The sequence below is a fragment of the Plecotus auritus genome (assembly GCF_963455305.1).
Source record: "Plecotus auritus genome assembly, chromosome: 3".
Lineage (NCBI taxonomy): Eukaryota > Metazoa > Chordata > Mammalia > Chiroptera > Vespertilionidae > Plecotus > Plecotus auritus.
The window spans coordinates 188,417,940-188,441,295 of NC_137772.1; the positions used below are offsets into that span (position 1 = coordinate 188,417,940).

Sequence of the window (23,356 nt, forward strand, 5' to 3'; positions counted from 1 at the left end):
TCCTTTAGTGGTTTCTTGTTAATAGCCCTCCACCAAGCTGTGTCAATTCCCTTGGCTTTACAGACTTGTCTAGAAGAAAAGATGTTTGGTTTTCACAAGCCAAAGATGTACCGAAGTATAGAAGGCTGCTGTATTTGCAGAGCTAAGTCCTCCAGTTCTCGATTCACGGACAGTAAACGCTATGAGAAGGATTTCCAGAGCTGTTTTGGGTAAGATCATCTGATGTTTGTATCATTCTTAGCGTGAAATAGGTCACAGCATACAGAAATATTTCCCAGCAAGGCGATTGGAGCAATGTGGCTAATATTTAAAAATCACTTATATTCTAATCTAGGCTGTTTTAAGGCCCTTGCTCTTAAAACCAATCTAACATACTGACAGCCTACCTTTTTTCAGATTATGAGGAACTACTGAATTAATTGGAATCCACTTCAAAGTTGTAACCAAACAAACCCTTTCTGTTCATTAATTTCAGTATGTATAAAGAGATTTAAAAAAATTACCCTTATTTTCTCTTATACTATCTATCCTCCAGTAGTTTTCTGTCACTTATATTGTTTTTCTAAATTATAGGAATATATTTTAACCTAACCTGCTGAGGATAGTAATAAGACTTAATGTTCTGCCCTGAAACCTGTCAGGGTATGTTAGCATTTATTTTATATAAATTTTCCTTATTATCTTTTGACAATAATCCACTGCTTAATGAAGTGGAATTTACTTCCCCAACAAACCCTTGGATGAAATAAAATACATAATGTTGAACTAGTTCCCATGTTAGAAATTAATTTCACCACTTTTTTTTTCTTATCAAAACATTTGTTGATTATTTATTATTAATCCTAGACTTTGTATTTATTTTCAGCGTTGTCAAAAAGGGTTCACTGACCTTGCCTTTTTAAATTACGTTTTCCTCCTAATTAATGTCTTCATTTCCAATTGTGTACATAATAAATATTACCACTATTTTTCTGATGTATTTAATACAGGACAAACGTAATAAATGGAAGTTCCTCAGAGATGTAACAACTTGGTGACTAGTTTCATAGATTTTTCTCCCTTAGCAGACATAAATAACTTTTTAAAAATTACAGTGCCTCTGGTTTTGTTTGTTGTGAAACTAGAATACCATCACACATTATTTTTTTCCCTTTATTGTTATTACTTTTTTTTTTCTTCCTTTAATTCTCTCCCAAGGACATGTTTTTATTGAGAGAGAGAGAGAGAGAGAGAGAGAGAGAGAGAGAAACAGAGAAACATCGGTTGCTTTCTGCACTCGCCCCAACCCACATGCGAACCGAAACGTAGGCACATGCCCTGACTGGAATTCAGCCTGCAATCTGCTGGTGCATGGAACAACGCTTCAACCAACTGAGCCACCCAGCCAGGGCCATCGCACATTATTTTAAAGGATGGCATTTAGTTGCTTACGAAGCATCTATACATATTTCAAGAAAGATTAATTAGACAGTATTGTTTAAACCCCTGGTGACCAGGATCTCTTCTGGGTCTAAATTTTACTATTCTTAAATTTTAAAACATTATTTTGCAGCGTATAAAAATTCGGTTTATTGGATCTGGAAGTTAATTATATTTCTTAAATATATTACAGAAACAGTGGAACTGGATCATCCCGGGTGATTAGAAATAGCATCTAGGAACTTCTTTTCTTAAAGGAATGTACTTGCTTGAATTCTTTAATGTAAAGGAGACCAATAAAGGCTTGGTTGTTTTCTTATCAGGTTGCATGAGACACGTTCAGGAGACATCTGTAATGCCTGTGTCCTGCTTGTGAAAAGATGGAAGAAATTGCCAGCAGGATCCAAAAAAAACTGGAATCACGTTAGTGCATCTGTCATCTTTCTCAATTATACCTGTTATATTTAAAGTAACATTAGTTTCCCCACTGTGTAGGAAGTAATAATGTTCCTAGGATGGAAAAGTATGAAAAGAATAAAGAAAAACAGTTGCCACTTAGATATAATTGTTTTACATTTTGTTCTGTTTGGAAGCAAAATAGCTTGGTGTGGCATTTCCCTAAGGCTGTATCCACTACCCCCAGAAATTCACAATATACATTTCACATATTTATAGGTTTAACCCAGAAATTCCTAGAGTTAATCAGATGAGCCTTTTTTTCATCTCTCAGAATGACATTTATCCTAACTCCTGTTGGTACTAATGAGCCTGTGGGTTTTTAATCAGGCCTGGATTTATCACCTCCTAGTTGTGAATTTCTGGCAAGTTACATTTATTTGTAGAGCATAAAGATAATAGCTGTCTCAGAGCGGTTGTGAGAACTGAATGAGACAAAGTATAACATAGTAATCACTCAATTAGATGAAAGCTGTTGTTACCCTCTATGTTTAAATCTTGTTGAGATCAAACTGGTGTATAAATGTGTGTTCTTCTGACCTTTCACTTTGTAATTTCACTAGAATTCTTCATAATATATATTTGATGACCAGAACAGCACTGAGACTTAGTTAATGCTTCTGTTTGCTAGCTTTCAGAAGATTTATGACATTTATACAACTTATTTGTGTTTTTAAGCAGGCAGTCATTTATTCTCTACCTTTTCCCCTATAATTGCTTTACACTATCCTTTGGTGACTTACATTATTATGGTAGGTTTCTGAGGGTCTGTTAACTTATTAAAAAAAACTAGTTTTTCTTTAATGCCTCATCTGGAGGAGATCCAAATTTTGCTTTCGAAGGTGATGGCAGCTTTTCATCACAAGGGTAGAAATCTGCAACTAGTAAATATGAGTGAGTGCATGAGAAATGGGACCATACTGGCTGAACCCATGTCCATGCTAGATGGGGGAGAACATGCCATTGCCGCCATTTAAGTGACCTCAGGGGTTAGGGGTGGGTGGTGAAAAGAGTTTACAGCATAAGTCTGAACACCTTGATTTGAGTCTTGTCCCCCTCCCACTCACCCTGCCCTTTTCACTAGCCTAGGTGAAGCAAATAATTTAATTTCTCTTGTTTTCTTTCACTCTTTCTATTTTTCTTTCTTTTGGAGTAACAAAAATATCCCCCTTACTGCTTTGTGGTGAAGGTGAAATCAAAAGTATATGAAAGCTTTTTATAAACTACAAAACCTCCTATAGAAATGATAGTTGTTAGATTTGATTTTTCTTAACCTACATGGGCCATTCTCACCATATATAAATCTATTTAAAGTCTTTGTCCACCAGACTCCTACTATTACCTACTTTAAAAAAACAAAACAAACCCTCACTATATAAACTATTCTTTATTTTTCCTTGATATGCTGTAATTTCTGTTTATTTTTAAAATGTTACTTTTCAATTACAGTTTTCATTCAATATTATTTTATATTAATTTCAGGTGTACAGCATAATGGTTAGAAGTAAACTATTTTTAAATTTCATGTAATGATAAAAAAAAAAGGTTCACACGGACTCTCAAACACTCTAATAGAAAACTGTGGTTCTGAAATTGGGCTCCTTCAAATAGGCATTTGTCTGAACCAAAGGAATACAGAGGTGTCATTTTTAAAATGGTATTAAATATTCAGTATTTTCTTCCAGGTGGTAGATGCAAGGGCAGGACCCAGTCTGAAGACTACACTGAAACCAAAGAAAGTGAAAACTCTATCTGGAAACAGGATAAAAAGCAACCAGATCAGCAAACTACAGAAGGAATTTAAACGTCATAGTAAGTTTGAAACTGAAACACAAGTACTCAAGAATAGTTGTTTTGTTTTTATTTTTGCCTAGAGGTGGCATATGCTATATATGGATCATTTTTTCCTTTTATTGCTTTTTTAAAAAAAGAGTGTTGGAAGGGGATTGTTGACTTGGTAGAGATCATTTCTTTTTTTTTTTTTTAATATATATATTTTTAAATATATTTTATTGATTTTCACAGAGAGAAAGGGAGAGGGATAGAGAGCTAGAAACATCGATGAGAGAGAAACATCGATCAGCTGCCTCCTGCACACCCCCCACTGGGGATGTGCCCGCAACCAAGGTATATGCCCCTGACCGGAATCGAACCTGGGACCCCTCAGTCCGCAGGCCGACGCTCTATCCACTGAGCCAAACCGGCCAGGGCGAGAGATCATTTCTGTGGAATCTTGGAACTCTGTCCTTGATTTTGATGTCATGAAAATTCTTTCACAAACCAGCCATTTCTTCATATTGTGCTGAGGCCACTTTGCTGTCTTGACTGACATCTTAATTTTCTAGAAGATACATTTTTCAAGCTTGTTTACCTGACATTTTATGCATAAGGATATTGAGGCCTGAATATGTGCAGAATGGTACGTAAATAATTAGTGGATGATCTGAGACTAAAGCCCAGGAAAGTAATAGTAGAAATCCTAACTCACCTACTGCGGTGAAGTCAGCCTCAGTACTTTGGAATTTAGGAGTGTGTGTGTATTGTGTGGAGTGATGGAAGCGCAAAGGAATGACAAATTAATACCCAGTTCATAAACTCGTATAGGAAGTCATTGTTGCATGTAGGGCACCCATAGTGGTACTTCTGTATGTAGGAATTTAGATTTAAAATTTTGAAAAGGAAATGCAGGGCATATAATGCTATTATGTGACATTTGTATCACCTCCTCTAGCGGGGGAAGGTCTGAGGCAGTGCTGTTAAATCAAACACATTTGTGTTTCTGCAGTGAAATGGTATTCACATAGATGGAATAGATTATTCACACAGTGTTCATGTTAGTGGAATCAACTGACTAGCGGCTAGTCAGATTTGGCTCCTTAATTATAGTTTGGGTCAAGCCAGATACAGTGACCACATGGGTTAGGAATACACTCTCCGTTTTCAAAGCTTTTTTAGAATTTTAGATATGGGTTGTGGGTCAGTATTGGAGTTTTCAGGATTAAAAAAAAATCAATAGACAAAATATTATCAATCAATGCTTGTTTTGAAACAATGGGAAAACACAGTTAAATCTACTGATCCAGGTAGACTGAGAAAGGAAGGATAGCTACCATCTCATGAGCACTATGGTGTATCTACCCAGCACTTCACATACATAGTTATCGCCATGATTTTTGTTTCAGGGATTAGCATTGGAGTGGTAATTTAACCTTGACCCAGGTCACTTAGTAAGTGGTAGAGATGAATTTGACCTCCTGTTTGTCTAACTTTAAAGCCTTGTGCTCTTTCTATACCATCCTGCTGTCTGGGGCACTAAAACCAATATCCCAGAACTCCAAAGTCTTTCCAGATCTGCTGCTAAGTTTGTGTTCTTGGGTAAATAGGTGTTACCAGTCCTTAGTTATTCTGATGGTTTACAGAGTTGGGCAAAATTTAGGTTTATTCTTGTATTAGTATTTATTAATTTTGTATTTTCTTTTTCTAATCTATAATAATATATATTAGGGTGCTATTAGAGAAGTCTGAAGAGGCTTCCTAGGGAAGGGTGACAATGAGCTTTGAAAAACACTGAAATTAGAAGTAAATCTTTCATTCACATGCATTTCCTGTCATCACCATCATTATGCTATGTCAGAATGTCCTGTTGGAGTTTTCGTAAGGACAGGATAATGTCTCTAAGTCAATACTCCAAAATAATTAAGATTAAAAAACTTAGGATCAGCTTTAAACACAAATTTAATTATGGTATCTAAGAGACTTATCCTTTGAAACTGGCACCAAGTTAGGGAAATCAACATTTATCCAGTCATACAAATACAATTTTAACATCTATATTAAGAATTACATAGTGCTGGCCGGTGTGGCTCAGTTGGTTGGGAGTTGTCCTGTGCACTGAAGAGTTGCTGGTTTGATTCCTGGTCAGGGCACATGCCCAGGATGTAGCTTGATGATCCCTTCCAGGGGGCCTATATGGGGTGTTCTGCTCTCATATTGATGTTTCTCTCTCCCTCTCCCTCTCTCTCTAAAAATCAATTTAAAAAATTATATATTTGAGACCATAGGTTGGCATTGGCAAATGAATTCCAAGATTACCACTTAAAATTCTAAATGAATGTCTCCAGTCTTTTCAGAAAGCACTTCCTTTCTTTATACTGTCACAGGTGACTTATCTAGTTATAATAATATTGCGGTAAGTAAACACTACCTTGTCATTATGAAGAAAAAAAACTATGATCAGACAAAGATCATAATGTAGTTCTGGAAGACTACACATTCTTTCACTAAAAACAGTATATAACAGAACAGGGTATACTTTTTTTTTTTTTTTATACTAAGTATTTTATTTGTATGCTGCTGCCAGTATATATAAAATAATCATTCTTGTGAAATAGAAATTCATGAAAATTCAGAGAGGTAAGGACTGACAAAAGCAGAAGTTTGTATAATATGGCACATGTTATAGGGTAAGCTTTTTGTACAGGTTTCAGATTTAGCTCTCTTTGAATATTCACCGGTTCAAGAAAAGTGGTTTAGAACACGTTCAAAATTCATTTTACTACAAAAAGGAACAAACTTTCTGGGGTCTGAAGGGATTGGTACTTGAAGATACTCCAGTCAGCAGGCGGTCATGTTGAGCATTCTGCAGACAGAATTGTTTCAAACCTGCAGCTGCCTGGGAAACCTTCACGCGGTTGAGCCCGGCCTCCAGCCGGAGCTGTTGAACCACTTTCTTCATAGCGGTGACGCTGGAGGAACCAGATATGGTGCACGAGAGTGCCGGGCAGATTGGTCGGTAGCGGGTCGCGGGTCCATGGGGGCCAGACGGCGGGGCAGCGACGCGAGGGGCGGAGCTCGGAACTCCAGGGTACACTTTGAACGGCAGTAACATGCAATGATTTGGTTATAGAAATGTTATTTAGTTTCTGCTACATCAGAATTCTGTGTAGGTGTTCACAGTTTGGGAGCTAGAAGGGCGAAAAGAGCAATTATTTCATGCCTACATAGTAGAGATGCCTCAATATATAACATACATGTATGTATATGTTACCGCTGGACATTAACATGGAATTTAGAAAAAATAAATAAAGAAGACTGACCTATATAACCTAAGTATAAGGATGGACTTTAAGTGTTTTGAGGACTACAAATTACAAAGTAAAAGCAGACTACCACCTAGAAACGTGGTGAATACATTTTGCCTGTGCATGAAAACTTTATCAACGTTATCCATTTAACAATTTCACCCATTCACAATGGTTTGTATCAGTAATCAAACTTGCAAAATTTTCACTTTTAAGATGAAGTCTTTCCACCAGAAAGTATGGTCACATTTTGTTTTCTACTGATTACATATATAGATGGGTGGCAGCAAGCAAGAAAAGACTAAAATTAAAAGGCAGCCATTAAAATAAATGAATCAATTGTATAGAAGAGACATTTGACCCATGGCAGTTAACCAAAAAAGGGGGGGGGGGGGGCAACTAGCGTATATTAATAGCCAGATGTTTGAGTCATTAGTGAATATATTGAGTATGAAGCTGGTCCTATATGACCAAGTGGGAATATATCATTATCATTGCACTCCATTCTTTACATCAAATACTCTAAGCCAGTAGGAAATAAGAGCTATATTTAGAGTCCCAATTAGAACATGCTGGCGCTTAACATTTTCAGCAATTTGCTAGGTTTGGTACAGTCATTTTCTTTAGTCACACTATTTTATAAAACCTTTCTTATTAATCTAAGTGTATGACATATTTGTTAAATGACAAGACTTTCCTAAGGTACTGTTGAAAATGGTATGAAAAGAATACCCATTTGTTTTGCCTGGGAAGGTAGAAAATGCAGTTTCTCAGTGGGAAAAAGCTCAACTGTCTTCTTCCCACCACCTCTGCCACATACGATTTCCCAAACACCTCACTTCCCAGCTTGTTCTCTATGCTTCACTGAAGAATGAAAACCAGAGAGCCAATAATCAAGCTCCTGGACATGTGGGGTTAAAAATGCAAGAAAATATTAACATGTAAGCAATGGTCTAGATATTCAAAATTCATGTTAATTCAATTACTGTGTATGAGATTTTCATTGCTCTGGGGGGCTTTGGGCATACCAAATTATCACACAAATAACTGCTTTTTGGGACCTTGGATATTTTTACAGTTTAATATTGTATTATTTTCCATAAGAACAACTGTAGACCTAATTTTGCCCTATTCTGTGTTTAATCTTTGGCTAAAATATGTTAGTACCTTTCTAGTAAAATATTTTGGTAACATTAAATATGTATGTTTTAATTATATATATTCCCTTCTTCACCAGCTATCTCCAAAAGGGAAAAAAAAACCTAACTTTAACTCTACCCTCCATTCTCACTAGATGTTTTTGTTTGATTGTTTAAAATCTCTCCACTTATTTTTTTAAAATCTTTATTGTTGAAAATATTAAAGATGTCTCCCGCTCCCCCGTTGATCCCTTCTAACCTACTCCCACCATCAGTATATGTTTTAATAAACATTTGTGAAATAGTAATTTTATTATACCACTTGACAGTGGTTAGAGAAATTGATTATATTCATACATATATTCTTAGCTCCTTTGTTTAATTATAGAGAAAGTGATATGTGACTAACTTCTGCCTTACTTAGAGAATATGTTCAGTTATTTTTAGATTGGGGCTGGAAACTGAAAATTAAGTCCCTTTGAAAAGGAAAGGTGTGTGGGTTTTGGAGGTTCAGACTTAAACAGAGTTTCCCAGGTGCATTGTGAGTTGCTAGCACCTGTATGCAGCATACCAAACAGTTTTGACATATCTGAATTTTTATACATCACCCTCTAAATGGTTTCCTTGCCTCAAGTAATGTATTTGCTTCCGTGCATCCTGCCTGTACCTGACCTGCGTTCCTCTTCCTGAGACATTCTTTCCAAAGGCATTGGACCTGAAGCTGGAAACTCTGGATTTGAGTTACAGTTCTTGACACCTACAAATATGTGACCCCGGTGTCACTTAACGTTGATTTAACCACAATTTCCTAATTAGAGAAAAGGGGATAATGAAAAAGGGTTTTAAAAAATGCAACAAATTCCTCTCTAAATGTTAGCTATTTTTTGTCATCCTTCTTTCTAAAATCTGTAATGATTTCTGGTTGCTACAGAATACAGTTGAAAATCCCTAGCAAGTCCTTGAAGGTTCTATTTCAGAAGAATGTTTGGACTGAGTAGATGCCTTCACGTGCACAGTGTTTCTGCTTCCACAGTTTTGCTCATTGCACCTACCTACGCCATGCCATGCTATCCAATTACTCCTTTGTGCCTTTCCAAACCCTATTTAAAATTTTTAAAAATTGCAGTTCTTTGAAGACTTTCTAGACCTACATTCTAGAAGAGAGTTTTTCTTACAAAATGTGTTTGTATATAATTAAGTTGTATCCTACTATCACAAGTATTAGAGTAAACCATATGAAATTGCCATTTTTATAGGTCGAAAATGGTCAAATAATTTGCACTTTCAAATGGTTCATAGATACTAAGCACTTCCTAGTATAGTGAGTTTTCTTTTTTGTATTTTTATTTAAATATATCTTTTTACTGATTTCAGAGAGGAAGGGAAAGGAAGAGAGAGATAGAAACATCAATGATGAGAGAGAATCATTAATCAGCTGCCTCCTGCATGCCCCACACTGGGGATCAAGCCTGCAACCTGGGCATATGCCTTGACCAGGAATCGAATTGTGACCTCCTGATTCATAGGTTGATGCTCAACCACTGAGCCACACTGGCCAGGCAGGGTGAGCATTTTTATGAAGTTAAACTATTCACATATTAGAAGTGAATGAGCATTTTAGAGCACCGATGGTACTTTCTTTGTTTTAGTTACCTAATTTTATGTAAACTTTTGTTAATACAAAACACTTTTGAACTCTATTCAAAAACATTTTCTGTAGTCTATTTCTTTCCATGCAGAGTATGACACAGGGTTGGATGGCTAGTAGATACTTAATAAATATTTGATTGGTCCTCTGAATTGAAGGATTGCTCTACCCACCTGTGGGAGGGGGATAGCCTTTATTTATTTAATAAAATCTTTATTGTTGAAAGTATTACATATGTCACCTTTTTTCTCCCCTCCACCCCTCCACCCCCCGCCCCAGGCCCTCACCACCCCACTGTCTATCCATATATGCATGCAAGGTCTTTGGTTGATTACCTCCCACCCACTCACCCTCTCACCCTCCCCTGCCTTCGAGGGGGATAGTCTTCAAAGGTAAGATGTGTGGTAGGCTCAACCCTATTTGTGACAATAGCAGCATAATGCCTTATAGCACAGTGACTACCAATTTGCTTTCCAGTTTGGAAATTTATATGAAATCTTCTGAGGGCAAAAATACTAAATCATATTTAGTTTATATCTGATGAATTGCCTTTATTACTTATTAAATCGGGATCTATTGTAACGTCATTTTTCTGTGTCTTTAGTTTTCAGAAGGCTAATTATGTGTCTTGGCTTTGATTTCTTTGGGTATATCCTGTTTAGGGTGTGCTCAACTTCTTGAACCTATAGGTTTATGTCTGTTGCCAAGTTTGGCAAGTTTTCAGCCATTATATTTCTTTGAGTATTTTTTCACCTCCGCCCTCTTTCTCCTTCCTTCGAGGACCACACTGACATGAATGTTGGGTTTTTTGTTAGAGTCCCACAGGTCTCTAAGGCTCTGTTCGTTTGTTTTCTCTGTGTTGTTCAGGTTGGGTAATTTCTGTCGTTTGTTCTTCCAGTTCACTGATTGTTTTCTCTGTCCTCTACATTCTGCTGTTGAGCCCATCCAATTAGCTTTTTTTTTCATTTATTGTATTTTTTTCTGTTCAAATTTCAGTTCCACTTGGTTTTTCTTTATAGCGTCATCTTTTTTAAACAGACCTAGTATTTGCTGAGGCTCTGTTTTCATTTGTTTCAAGCATGTTCCTAATGGCTTGTTGAAGCATTTTTGTCACGGTTTACTTTAAAATTTTCATCAAATAATTTTGTCATCTGTCATTTTGGTGTTAACATCTACTTGCCTTTTCAGTTTGAGATCTTCCAGATACTGGATATTAGATGATTTTTTATAGAAACCTGGAATTTAAGAATTATGTTTTGAGGTTAGATCTTAATTAAAACTTTGTTTTAACTGGCTTTTATATATATATATATATATATATATATATATATATATATATATACTCCTCCAGCAGGGGATGTTGGGGAGGAATGCCACCTTGTTACTGCCAGGTGGTGTCACAAGTTCTCCACTCCGTCTCCATTGACATTTGAGGTGGGAGCTCCCCATTGCAGCTAGGTGGCGGGGAGCTGAGGCTCCCACATGGTGAGAGGACCCTATTTCTGGTGGGCCATAGTGCAAGTCCTGACTCTTCAGTAGGCTTCCTCTGACACACCCTGGCGGAGATGTTGGACTGCCTCATAACAGTCTTGTGAGGATGGAAACCTAGGCTTCCCACTTGGCCTTGGCTGAGGTGGGTGGGGTTGGGCCCGTTTTCTTCTGTGGTGTGCCAGGAGTAGAGCAGTTATTATCTAACAAAAGTTTCCTGGTCTTCTGGTTATAGCGAGAGCAGGCTTTTGTTGGCTTAAAAAAAAAATTGTCTGGCCCTAGCTGGTTTGGCTCAGTGGATAGAGCGTCAGCCTGCAGACTGAAGGGTCCCAGGTTCGATTCCGGCCAAGGGCACATGCACAGGGTTGTGGGCTCGATCCCCAGTAGGGGGGGGGGGGGGGGCGTGCAGGAGGCAGCCGATCAGTGATTCTCTCTCATCATTGATGTTTCTATCTCTCTATCCCTCTTCTTTCCTCTCTAAAATCAATAAAGAAATGTATTTTTAAAAAATTGTCTGCATTCGTAGGTATTTCTGGGTTGGCTATTTATGAGGCAGCAAGAAAGCTCATAAAAACTAGGGAACTTGCTATCATGACCTTCCTTGGGTCTCAAGCTTTTCTAGCTGTTGCCAACTTGCGAGTCTTTAGGTTCATTTTTTATGTAACGTTCAGGGCTTTTAGTTGTGCTGATTAAAACTGGAGGAACAGGGCAAAGTATGTCTACGCTTACCTTCCTGGGAGCTTAAGTTCTCGTGTTCTTTCAGAAACACTTCAGTAGAAATATCTTCAAGTATCAGTAGTGATTAGAAAAATAAATTTTTTATTTTTTTTGCTGAGGTTTAGTTGCAATCGCATATAATGAAATTACATTTGTTTTCTCTTTACTGCAGATTCTGATGCTCACAGTACCACCTCAAGTGCCTCCCCAGCTCAGTCTCCTTGTTACAGTAACCAGTCAGATGATGGCTCAGATACAGAGGTGGCTTCGGGCTCCAGCAGAACGCCAGTTTTCTCCTTTTTAGATCTCACATATTGGAAAAGGTAAATGCGATTGAAAATACCGCTCTAACCAACAAGTCTTCTTAATTACAGGCAACGGGTTCCCCCTTCCTTAGCAATCAAATGACATTCGGCAAATGGCTGTTAGCACACATGCTTGGAGGTGGATTAAGCAAGAATTGAGCTGAGGGTTGGGATTTTGTGTTTTCTTTTTCTATTTAAAATGACTTAAAATGAAAATCATGTTAGGGCTGTGGTCGGCAAACTGCGGCTCTTTGGCCCCTTGAGTGTGGCTCTTCCACAAAATACCACGGCCTGGGCGAGTCTATTTTGAAGAAGTGGCGTTAGAAGAAGTTTAAGTTTAAAAAATTTGGCTCTCAAATTTCAATCGTTGTACTGTTGATATTTGGCTCTGTTGACTAATGAGTTAGCCGACCACTGTGTTAGGGAATCTGAATTTTCCCTGTAATGGAGTAGACTTAGGTATTCATTCTGACCAACTTATTCACTGGAAAAAGTAAAAGGGCTTGAAATACATATTTTTAAATTCTTTAAAAATGACATTGATAAGTGGGCAAGTTAATAAGGAATAAACAGGTCACTATTAAGTAAATGTGGGACTCCTAAGTCAAGAAGATGATAGGTTAGAAAAGAGAAAAATATTCAAAGAGAAAGTGGTTAAGGATTTTCTAGTTCACAGATTCAGGAAGACTAACAAATTAAAAGCAATTGTCTTATGAGTAAAGAAAATTTACCCATAGACACATCATAGTGAAACTATAGAACACGAAAGACAAAACAGACCTTTAAGCAGAGAGAAAACAGATATTACTTTCAGACGAACAACAAACACAGAGCTGAGCTCTCCATGTGAATGAAGGGAGCCAGAAAACAATAGGTTATTTTCTTCAGGGGCCCAAGAGTTAAAGACTCTCAAACTAGAATTGTATACATGTATCAAAAATATCTTTGTAAATAAGGGCATAAGACTTTTTGACTAGGAAAAAAATTGAGAGTGGATGCCAGGTTGACCCTCAATAATGAACGTTCTGCAACAGAGCAGGCAGAATAAAGAGACTCCATATTGAAATTCTGAGAAGGAAAATTATAGTAGCAAATAGCCGTGGCTGGGCAGGTCAGTTGGTTAGAGCATTGTCCTGGTACATCAAGGTTACAGGTTTGATTCCTGGTCAGGGCACATACAAGAAGCAACCAATGAATGCATAAATAGTGGAACAACAGCCCTGGCCAGCGTGGCTCAGTGTTTAAAGCAGCAGCCTTTGCATCAGAGGGTCACGAATTCGATTCCTTGGCATTTCTGATCCCGGCCCCTCTCCCCGAGTCCAGGTGTGTGGGCTCCCCAACCAGTTGATGTGTCTCTGTCACACCATGTTTCTCTCTCTTTCTCTCTCCCTCCTCCCTCCCTTCCGCTCCTAAAAAACCAATGGAAAAAATATACTTCTTGGGTGAGGTTTTTAAAAAAAAAGTGGAACAACAAATTGATGTTTTCTTTTCCCTCTCCCTTCCTCTCTTTTAAAATAAAAAAAAAGGAAGTAGCAAATACTTAGGTAAATTTAAACAAATGCTGATTACTTAAAATGACAGTAGTTGTGGGATAAAGAAAAAGAATTACATGGCAGCAATAACATATAAGTCAAGGTAACAGAAGTGATAGCAGAAGTTAAAGTGTAATAAGTGTCCTTTGCATTGCTGAGAATAAACATAGTGAATAACTCTAGAACGTGAATAATTAAGTATATAACCACTAAAAAATTAATAAAAATAAGTACAAAACCTCCAGAGCAGAAGGGAAGGACAGAGAATTTAATGATTGCAAAACAAAAAAAGAAAACCTACATATAGTTATAAATTAAAAACCATGGTTTCAAGAAGAAAGTATAATATAAAATAGAAAATCTTCATAACTAAAAAATAAGTGAAAAATACTACAAATCAAAACAGGTGGTATGACATTAGAGGTAAAAAGAGTGCCCCAGCTGGTTTGGCTTCGCTCAGTGGATAGAGCATTGGCCTGCGAACTGAAGGGCCCCAGGTGAGATTCTGGTCAAGGGCACATACATGCCCAGGTTGCAGGCTCGATCCCCCAAAGGGGGCATGCAGGAGGCAGCCGATCAATGATTCTCTCTTGATGTTTTTCTATCCCTCTCTCCCTCTCCCTTCCTCTCTGAAATCAATAAAAATATATTTTAAAAAAGGAGGTAAAAAGAAGAAAAATTACACTCCTAATGCTTTTTATAAATGAAAGACTAAAAGCAAATGAAGTGACATATATCCAATTTAAAGGTTAATGAAACCCAATATAAGAAAAAATATAAGCAAGGGACTCCTAAAGATAACAAGTAAAAATAAATGGAGTAGGAAACCAATATGCAGTGGGTAGGATCAATACGGCTAAGAACTGGTTCCTGAAAATGACCTGACCAAAAAAATTACTGGAGATAATGCAGATCAAGAGGAAGGAGACAGTACACATGCATTTTAGCTAAGAAAAGGGAGATTTAGCTATATAGCTAGAGCAGAAATTTAAAAGACAATAAGATATTATAAACAACTGCATGCCAATAAATTTGAACATTTATGTGAAGTATATACATTAGTAGAAAAAGACAGCTTACCAAAACTGTCTCAAGGAAAAATAAAAAACCTGATTAGCTCATAATGAAGAATTTGATTCAGTGGTTACAAGTTTTCCCTCAAACAATCCCATGCCCAGACACGCAAGTTCTCCCAAACACATCAGGAACAAATGATTCTGATCTTGCACTGGCTTTTCCAGATTACGGATAAAAGAGCAATCTATGGAGCTAACATAACTTTGATATCAAAACAGTATGTCATGATCAGATAGATTATCCTAGAGATGTAAGATTGTTTTAAACATTAGAAAGTCAACTGATATAATTTGCCACACCAACAGTTTCTAAATGAGCAGAAAAAATGCCTATCATCTTAGTGATACGTTGAAGGTCTTTGATAAATTTGAACATTCCTTCATGGTTTAAAATAAAACTTAGCAAAATAGGAATAGAAGGGAACCACATTGACATTTTCAAGCAAAATTGAGCATATTTTCATTCCTAGATCCTGACAACATAACCTAGGAAAAAACCTTTAGATATATGCACTGATAATGTACAGCATGTTTGTAATAACAAAAATCAGTCCCATCAAAAGGAGAATGGATAAATTATGGTATATTCACATGGTAGAATACTGCACATAAGTTAAAATGAAATAAAGCTTTACCTACTATGTATGAACCTCAGTTAATGCTGAGCAAAAAATTATAGCATGCCGTGTGATTCCATATTTCTATATTCTATAAATACTATGCATAAAGTCAGTGTGATCAGATTTTATATACAGGGTGTGGCAAAAGTAGGTTTACAGTTGTGAGGATGCATTATTGTACTTTCCATAACAACTGTAAACCTACTTGTCCCACCCTGTTTATATCTGATTTTATATATGAGATAATTATGTTTTATACACAAAATATGCATATGTCTGAATGAGATAACTAAGCAATATAGTTAGAGATGTAAACTCATTATACTAGACTTCTGTCTATACATATCATTTTGGTTCCCCAAATAGTTTTATCTCACCATTTGAGGGCAGGAATGAGCAGACGAGGAAGGAAATTAGTGTAGAAACAATCATATAGGTAGGGATATGGTAGTACTGAGATTATGTGACTGGCTCATCAAGAAGTTTGAAAAAGGTAAAACCGGGAAGTATAAAAAGAACAAAGGAGTGCTAAACCTAAAATTAAGGAGGAAAGAATGAAGTAGGGTGGGCAGGGATTAGAGACAGGCAAACTGGGGGACTTCACAGGTGGTGATAGTTTTTTTTTCACTATAGTATGTGAGGTATGGGGGTTTTGTGTTCTCATTTTTTGAGTGCCATTATGTATGTATTTTATATCTACTAAATATTTAAATATAATAGAACTACCCGCTGTGTCAGCCTGGTTATGGTGGCTGTTTTTCTTCAAGAGCTGGTGATTTTTGGAGGAAACAGTTTACAAGTTTGGGAGCAGCCTTTGAAACTGACTGTTGTCTCCCAGAATGCCTTCTTTCCCCTTAATATCGAGTAAGATTCCAGTGTGGGATGTACAGGACCTGGGTACTTCCCATTACCTATCCAGTGGGGTTTCTCTAGGAGTCCTTTCCCCACCCCCTTTTTTTAAATGTATTTTTATTGATTTCAGAGCGGAAGGGAGAGGGAGAGAGAGATAGAAACATAAATGATGAGGGAGAATCATTGATCGGCTGCTTCCTGCACGCCCCACATTGGGGATGGATCCCACAACCTGCGCATGGGTCCTGACGGGAATCAAACCGGGACCTCCTGGTTCATAGGTCGACACTCGGCCACGGAGCCACACTGGCCGAGCTTTAGGAGCCCTTTTTTGGAATGTGGAAAGAGACCCTTTGGATCATGTTGTACTAGCTGTTATGATGAGGTTTTTGTTTTTTTGGTGTGTTTTTTTGTGTGTGTTTTTGTATCCCTATTCTTCTGCCTTATTAATATATTTTGTTCTCTCCATTTTTCTTTTAGACAGAAAATATGTTGTGGGATTATCTATAAAGGCCGCTTTGGGGAAGTCCTCATTGACACGCACCTCTTCAAGCCTTGCTGCAGCAACAAGAAGGCGGCTGCCGAGAAGCCGGAGGAGGCCGGCCCGGAGCCTCTGCCCATCTCCACCCAGGAGTGGTGACTGAGGTGTATGTAGAAGGGGAACAGGAAACGATTGAAATTTTAGAAAAAAACAAACAACAAAAAAAACACCAACACCCAAAACACAGCAACAAAACGATCTTCCTGTTTTTCACTTGGATACCTGCTATTCTGCCAAAAGACAATTTCTAGAATAGTTCCGAATGGGTTATTTTTCCCTCCACTTCCACAAGTTCCACCAACTCTGAAGCCAGTGTCTAGCTTACTAAAAGAAAAACCAGACGTGTACATAATATTTAAGATGCTGAGTATTTCATAGGAAAGCTGAATGCTGCTGTAAAGTGCTCTTTAAGTCTTTTTCTTTTAAATCCCCTTCTCATGAATGAAACTAGGGGGACTTCAGGGGACAGAGATGGGATTTGTTGTATGATAAACATACGTAGTTTTAGTCTTTCTATATTGAGAAGCAGTGGTTGGGGCATTTTTAAAGATGGCTGACTACACTTGTTTTCCTTCATGATAATAAATTTGTCATAAACCAGTAACCTGGACTTGCCCCTCGAGGTAGTTGTTAATAATTTTAAAATATTAAGGTCTTGCCAAGGTTCTGAGGATTCAAACCTGTACTACTGAATATTAAGCAGGACAGAATAAGCTCTCTGGTGCAAATACCTTGAAGGAGTCATTTCTAAATATACAAAGAGGTAACTGGACTGTATATGTTGTATCCTGTGTCACCTCCTTCATATTGCTATTTGAAGATTTTAATTTATATGAAACTTCTAAAGCAGAATCAAAGCTCCTCTTGGGGAAATGTCAAGTCTTCAGGATAAGCAATCTTATATAAATAGTACCAAAGCTTTATTTTACCACATGGTAGAGAACACACTCTATGAAACATGTTCAGTTATCTGAAAAAACATGCAAGCTTTCAGGATAGCGTAAAAATAACAAAGGTTGGTGCTTCTGGGGGCACGTTTCTCAGAGGGCTCACCGAGTGTGTAAATAATTGACTTTTGCTCATGTTGCATTACCGGTGACTTCATTGAAAATCTACCCAATTCAGTTTTAGCTCTGGATTACTTCGGTTGACCTTTGTGAAGGTTTTATCTGTGTAGAGTGTTTGTTCAACTTGTTTTAATGTATGAGGGTTTTAAGGTCCCCCCACCCACCCCCACTATATTAAAGTAAAATTCTAGTAAAAGGAAAGAGGTGTGTGAATGCTGAGTGGGTTGGTTAGGGTTTGGCTTTTTGTAGTCAGGCTTTCTGAACATTGAGATGTTAGATGCTAAATCCTGAACGTGGGGCCTTTCGGTTCTAAAATTTTTATGAAAAGCCTGTTACTGGAACCCAAACCCAAGTACTCTCATTGCCTCTTTTCTATCAGTTCAGGAAGAATATTACCAGTTCACACTTTTCAGAACGAGGGAGGACCATTTGCCGACCTTATAATAAAATGACTCAGTGCTTATTTTTAAAGCCGGATTTTAAAAATTGGGTAATATGAATAACAGTAAGGAGTGAGCTACTTTTTGTGGACACCCTGTAGTTTTATAGTTCTTATTCTAAACTTAAAATTTTATATTCCTTTGGGAGAAACTACAAGCCACCATCTGTAGAGACAACACCGTGGTTTGGGGCGGCTCTCCCACAGCCTCGAAGGTGTACTGCAAGTCTCAGCTGTTCTCCTTTCCTCCCGAGTTACTTTGAAATGGCCTTTTTTTCCCTTTTCTTTTGTACATTTTGGCTACAGTATCGGTGGTAGAATATACTATAATATGGATCATCTCTACTTCTGTATTTATTTATTTATTACTAGACCACAGTCAACCACAGTCTTCTTTTCCCCTTCCACCTCTCTTTGCCTGTAGGATGTACTGTATGTAGTCATGCACTTTGTATTAATATATTAGAAATCTACAAATCTGTTTTGTACTTTTTATACTGTTGGATACTTATACTCAAAACTTTTACTAGGTTGTTGAATAAATTTAGTCTTATTAGAAAATAAAAGCAGCTGTTTTGTGGCTTTGTTTGAAAGGTGTGAACGCTTAATATAACTAGCCAGGAAGGAAAAAAAAGTCCTCTTTACTGAGAAACAAAGACTTTAGGACACATTTTAACTGATGTACACAAAAATTAACCTAGTGGGTAAGATAATATTGTAGCAATGAAGAACAGAATGTTTCCAGTGGTGTTTTGTTTTTGTATAGTTGGTATATAATAATACATTAGTTATGTTAGTTCCAAGTAGACAGTATAGTGATTTGACATTGTTGTACCTTACAGTGTGATCACCCCATTAATTCTAATAATCATCTGGTATTGCAAACTTGACACAATGTTATTGACTATATTACCCTCACCTTTTCCACCCACCTCCCCCTCTCCCCTCTGGTAGCCAGCCTTGTGGTCCCTATTTCTGAGGGTTGCGGTTAGGTTCCTGGTCAGGGCACATGCCCAGGTTTCAGAACTTACATGATCCACACTTCTATAACTTCATTGTTGTTTTGTTTGTGTTTGGTTGACTTATTTTAGATAACACATGTAACTAAAACCATACGGTATTTGACTTTTCTCTGACTTGCCTCACTTAGCATAATACCCTCTAAGTCCATCCACGTTGTTGCATATGGAAAGATTTTTTTAAAAAAAACTTTTATTGATTTAAGAGGAAAGGGACAGGGAGAAAGAAACTTCAATGATGAGAAAAATCACTGATTGGCTTCCTCCTGCATACCCCCTACTGGGGATTCAGCCCACAACCCACGCATGTGCCCTTGACCGGAATCGAACCTGGGACCCTTCAGTCTGCAGGCCGACGCTCTACCCATTGAGCTAAACCAGCTAGGGTGCATCTGGCAAGATTTAACCCTTTTTAATTGCTGGGTGATACTTCACACCTTCATCCATCCACTGTTTTCATGTTTTTGATGTGACTTTATTATAGGCATAGTGGGAAGCATTGTTGACCTAGAGAAACTATAAAATTGGATATAGGGAAAGGTGGATGTTGGCGTTGGGGTCAGACCTGGGTTCTCTAGTTCCTAGCCCCAGCCCTTATTAGCCATTTGAGTTACAGAACCCTGAGGGATGCAAATAGGTGCATCCCATATCAAAGTTGTGAAAACATCATCTATGACCTGGGAAAAGTAGATCCTGTGGGCCAAACTTTCTATACTCCAGTCAGGGTTTAAATTTGCTTTAGGATAGTCAGGTGGTTTTGCCATCTGTGGATCTAGTTACTATGAAGTTACTAAGTTAACCTAGGGTAGTGGAAAGATGACTGCCTATATTATCTATTGCTGTGTAATAAATTACCACACGTTCAGTGGTTCGAAGGACATTGATCTTCGAACAGTTTCTGTCCAGGCACAGTGTAGCTGGATCCTTTTCTTGGGGTCTCACAAGGCTGCAACAAGGTGTCAGCTGGGTTGCCCTCCCATTAGGTGACTTGGGAATCGCCCACTTCCACACTCACTTGACACCTGCCATCTCCCAACATAGCCATTTTCTGCATGGAGCTAGCAGGTCTCCAGAGCTAGTCTGCCAGGGAGACTGTCTTCTCGGGTGCAGACCACGCTCAAGTGGAGGGAACTACACAGTGAACGCCGAGAGGTGGGATGTGGGCATCACGAGGAACAACTTTGAGCTGTGTCCGCCACGCACCTTGTTTTTTAAACTGAATTACTTGAAATATAAGTGCTTTGTGTAGCAAGTAAAAAGAACATTCCTATGACCAAACACCTACTATGGGCAGGCAAGTTTAAACATTATTTAAATAACCTTGCAAAGTAAAACAGGTGAGTGGTGGTGCAAGGAGGTCATGCAACTGAAATAAAGTCCACTTTCCCAAAGCTTTTGCTGCAAACTGAACCCTGTCCCTGCGGTGGGTGCCCATGGGTGCCGTCATACCTGCCCTTGGGGGTGGTTACCTGGGTCTCTTCTGAAGGCTGAAAATGAGAGGCAAGCTTTACCCTTGCCGAGAGGTTGACCTTGACTCTAAGTCAGTTAATCAAATTTTGTTTCTTAATTTTGATGTTGAAAGTACACATTAGAGACTGTCTTTGTGGAGGAAATAGTCTGCAGGGCGCTCAGTGAAACACCTGGGTAGTCTAATAGTAAGTGGACTGCAGTGAGGAGGGGAAGGCCCCGGGGAGCCGCTCGATGCAGAGTCCCTAGGACAGTTTCCTAATGCTTCCCACCTAGCATTGTGCCCCAGCAACCATCCTGTGTGATGTTCTGTGAATGGGAAGGGAGGAGAAAGCCAAACTGGATCAAAGATAGGTAATTTCACAGGCTCATGTTCTCAAAGAAAAGACAGGATCTAAGGCTTCTAACAGTTTCTCGAGGGTGGAGTTTGGTTACGCATTGTGATGGAGAGAATGCTTCAGGTTTCAGATGTCTTGCATCCTGGGTAGAAACTGCCTATTGCATGTGGCGTAGGGGGGTCTTGGACATACTTAGTTGCAGGCTTTGGTGTAAAAGAGCTTAATCTCTCCGTTTAGAGAGACAACAGATGTTGGCAAAGCCTGCCCTTGGTCTCAGGGTCTGAAAGGGAGGGGGTGTAATTGACTTTTAGAACTACATTCTCCACACGGCTATAACTTACATTAGCGTAACACTGTCCGGCTATTGGTTTTTTGTAACTGCAAGGAAGAGTGGTTGTTTTATGTTTATACTTTCAAAAGTTAAAGGCTCAAGCCCTGGCTGGTGTGGCTCAGTTGGTTGGGCGTCGTCCTGTGCACCAGAGTTGCCGGTTTGATTTCTGGTCAGGGCGCAAGCCCAGATTTCAGGCTCAATCCCCGGTAGGGAGCGTGCAGGAGGCGGCCAATCAGTGTTTTGCTCTCCCATGGTTTCTCTCTCCCCTTCCCTTTCTCTATAAAAACCAATTAAAAACAAATCTTAAAAAAAAAAAAAATGAAGACTCAAAAATCTGAAGATTCTGTAGCAAGTCACTAGTAGAGTTAAAATAGGAACCTGAACAATTATGTCTTTTTTTTCTTTTCTTTTTTAAGGTAACAAGTGTATTCTTTGCCTCCAACCACCTTTACCAGTACAATCCCTTCCAGTGTTGATTCTGCCCCTACCACTCCAAGGATGGCTGACGGCTTTCTCACGGGGACACCCGAAGCCCTCACTTTACTCCCCCAGCCTCTTAGCAGCACTTGTTACCACTGACAGTTTCTCTCTTGAAATATTCTTGACGGGTAGCATTGCAGTTTCCAGGTTTTCCTTCCTCAGATGCCCCTGGCCCAGGGAGGATTCCTCTTAGCCCCCTTCCCTGGCCGTCTCCCTTCCCACTGTCCCACATACCATCTAAACACGCAGCTGGCTCCCAAGTCTATCTCCAGGGCTTTTTGTCCAGCAGGATGCTGGCAGAAGTGGATGCCTTATTGAGATTGGATAATTGGAGGGAAGTTTAATGTGGGGACTTCACAAGGCTGTGCAAAGGGTCCAGGGAAACCCACGGGGAGTGCCGTTCCCAGGAGTGTAACATTGGGGCTAGTAATTCGAGGTGCTGTTAGGTTTGGAGAGTGGAGGGGAGGGAATGGTTAATGGAACCAGGAGTCATGCTACCTAAGAAGGGTGGGAGATTGGGGGAAACACCAGGGATAAATATTCCTGTCTCCAGATTGGCCAACTCCACCCTATAGCTTGGCAACTCCTATTATTTTTCAGATTTCAGTTTAGGCATCTTGGGTAGGCTTCAGAACAACCACCACACCCCCTTCTCCCCCTAAATAAAACTTTATGCTGAAAGTTTAAATGGTCCATGAAATTAGGACCATTTACTTTTTCCCCACCATCGCTCCCAGAGTCCAGCCCAGTGGTTATTAGTATGTAAGTAGGAGCATAATAAATATTAACTCACTGATTGATTACAATTTTGTATTCTCAGATGTCATGTTCATAGGAGAGTTGGATTTATGCTAATGGTTTATTGCATTTTAAAAAAATTTGAAAGTTTTATATTTGGACATTTTTTTACATATATAAAACAATGAAAGGGTACAATAGTCTAAGGATATTCAAATCCACAATGCCCACCATAACTCAGTAATATTCAATACTAGAGGCCCGGTGCACAAAATTCATGCATGGGTAGGGTCCCTAGGCCTGGCCAGCAATCAGGGCTGATTGGGGCCTTCTGGCTGCCGGCCTGGGCCTTCCTTCATTCTGCACCGCCCCCTGGTGGTCAGTGCATATCATAGCGACTGATCGAACTCCTGGTCTCCTGTTCAAACTCCCAAGGGGACACTTTGCATATTAGCCTTTTATATATATAAATGATCATGTGTCCCTATGGTTCGAAAATGTCTTTTGAAATTTTTCTCTCATCCAGGATGTAATCTAGGTCCATGCATGCTTTGGGTTATATCTCTCTTATTTTGGAATAGTTGTTTACTTGTTCCCTTTTTT

The 23,356-nt window shown here is 38.7% G+C and overlaps 2 protein-coding genes across 2 annotated transcripts in view; one reads left to right on the forward strand and one right to left on the reverse strand.

Moving 5' to 3' along the window:
* The window catches only part of SINHCAF (SIN3-HDAC complex associated factor), a 33,546-nt gene extending 14,609 nt beyond the window's left edge, over positions 1-18,937 (forward strand). The window contains exons 2-6 of the mRNA XM_080660759.1: positions 64-209; positions 1,743-1,842; positions 3,561-3,687; positions 12,121-12,271; positions 16,814-18,937. Coding sequence (XP_080516885.1) covers positions 82-209; positions 1,743-1,842; positions 3,561-3,687; positions 12,121-12,271; positions 16,814-16,973 — 666 coding nt within the window. The 5' untranslated portion in view covers positions 64-81 and the 3' untranslated portion in view covers positions 16,974-18,937. The remainder of the gene's footprint in view (positions 1-63; positions 210-1,742; positions 1,843-3,560; positions 3,688-12,120; positions 12,272-16,813) is intronic.
* On the reverse strand, positions 6,431-6,763 carry LOC308243338 (guanine nucleotide-binding protein G(I)/G(S)/G(O) subunit gamma-5-like; the record flags this gene model as incomplete). The annotated part of the gene is made up of 1 exon (XM_080658651.1): positions 6,431-6,763. The coding sequence occupies one exon, from the start codon at positions 6,761-6,763 to the stop codon at positions 6,431-6,433; it is 333 nt and encodes a 110-aa protein (XP_080514777.1).
* Positions 18,938-23,356: the final 4,419 nt, after the last annotated feature.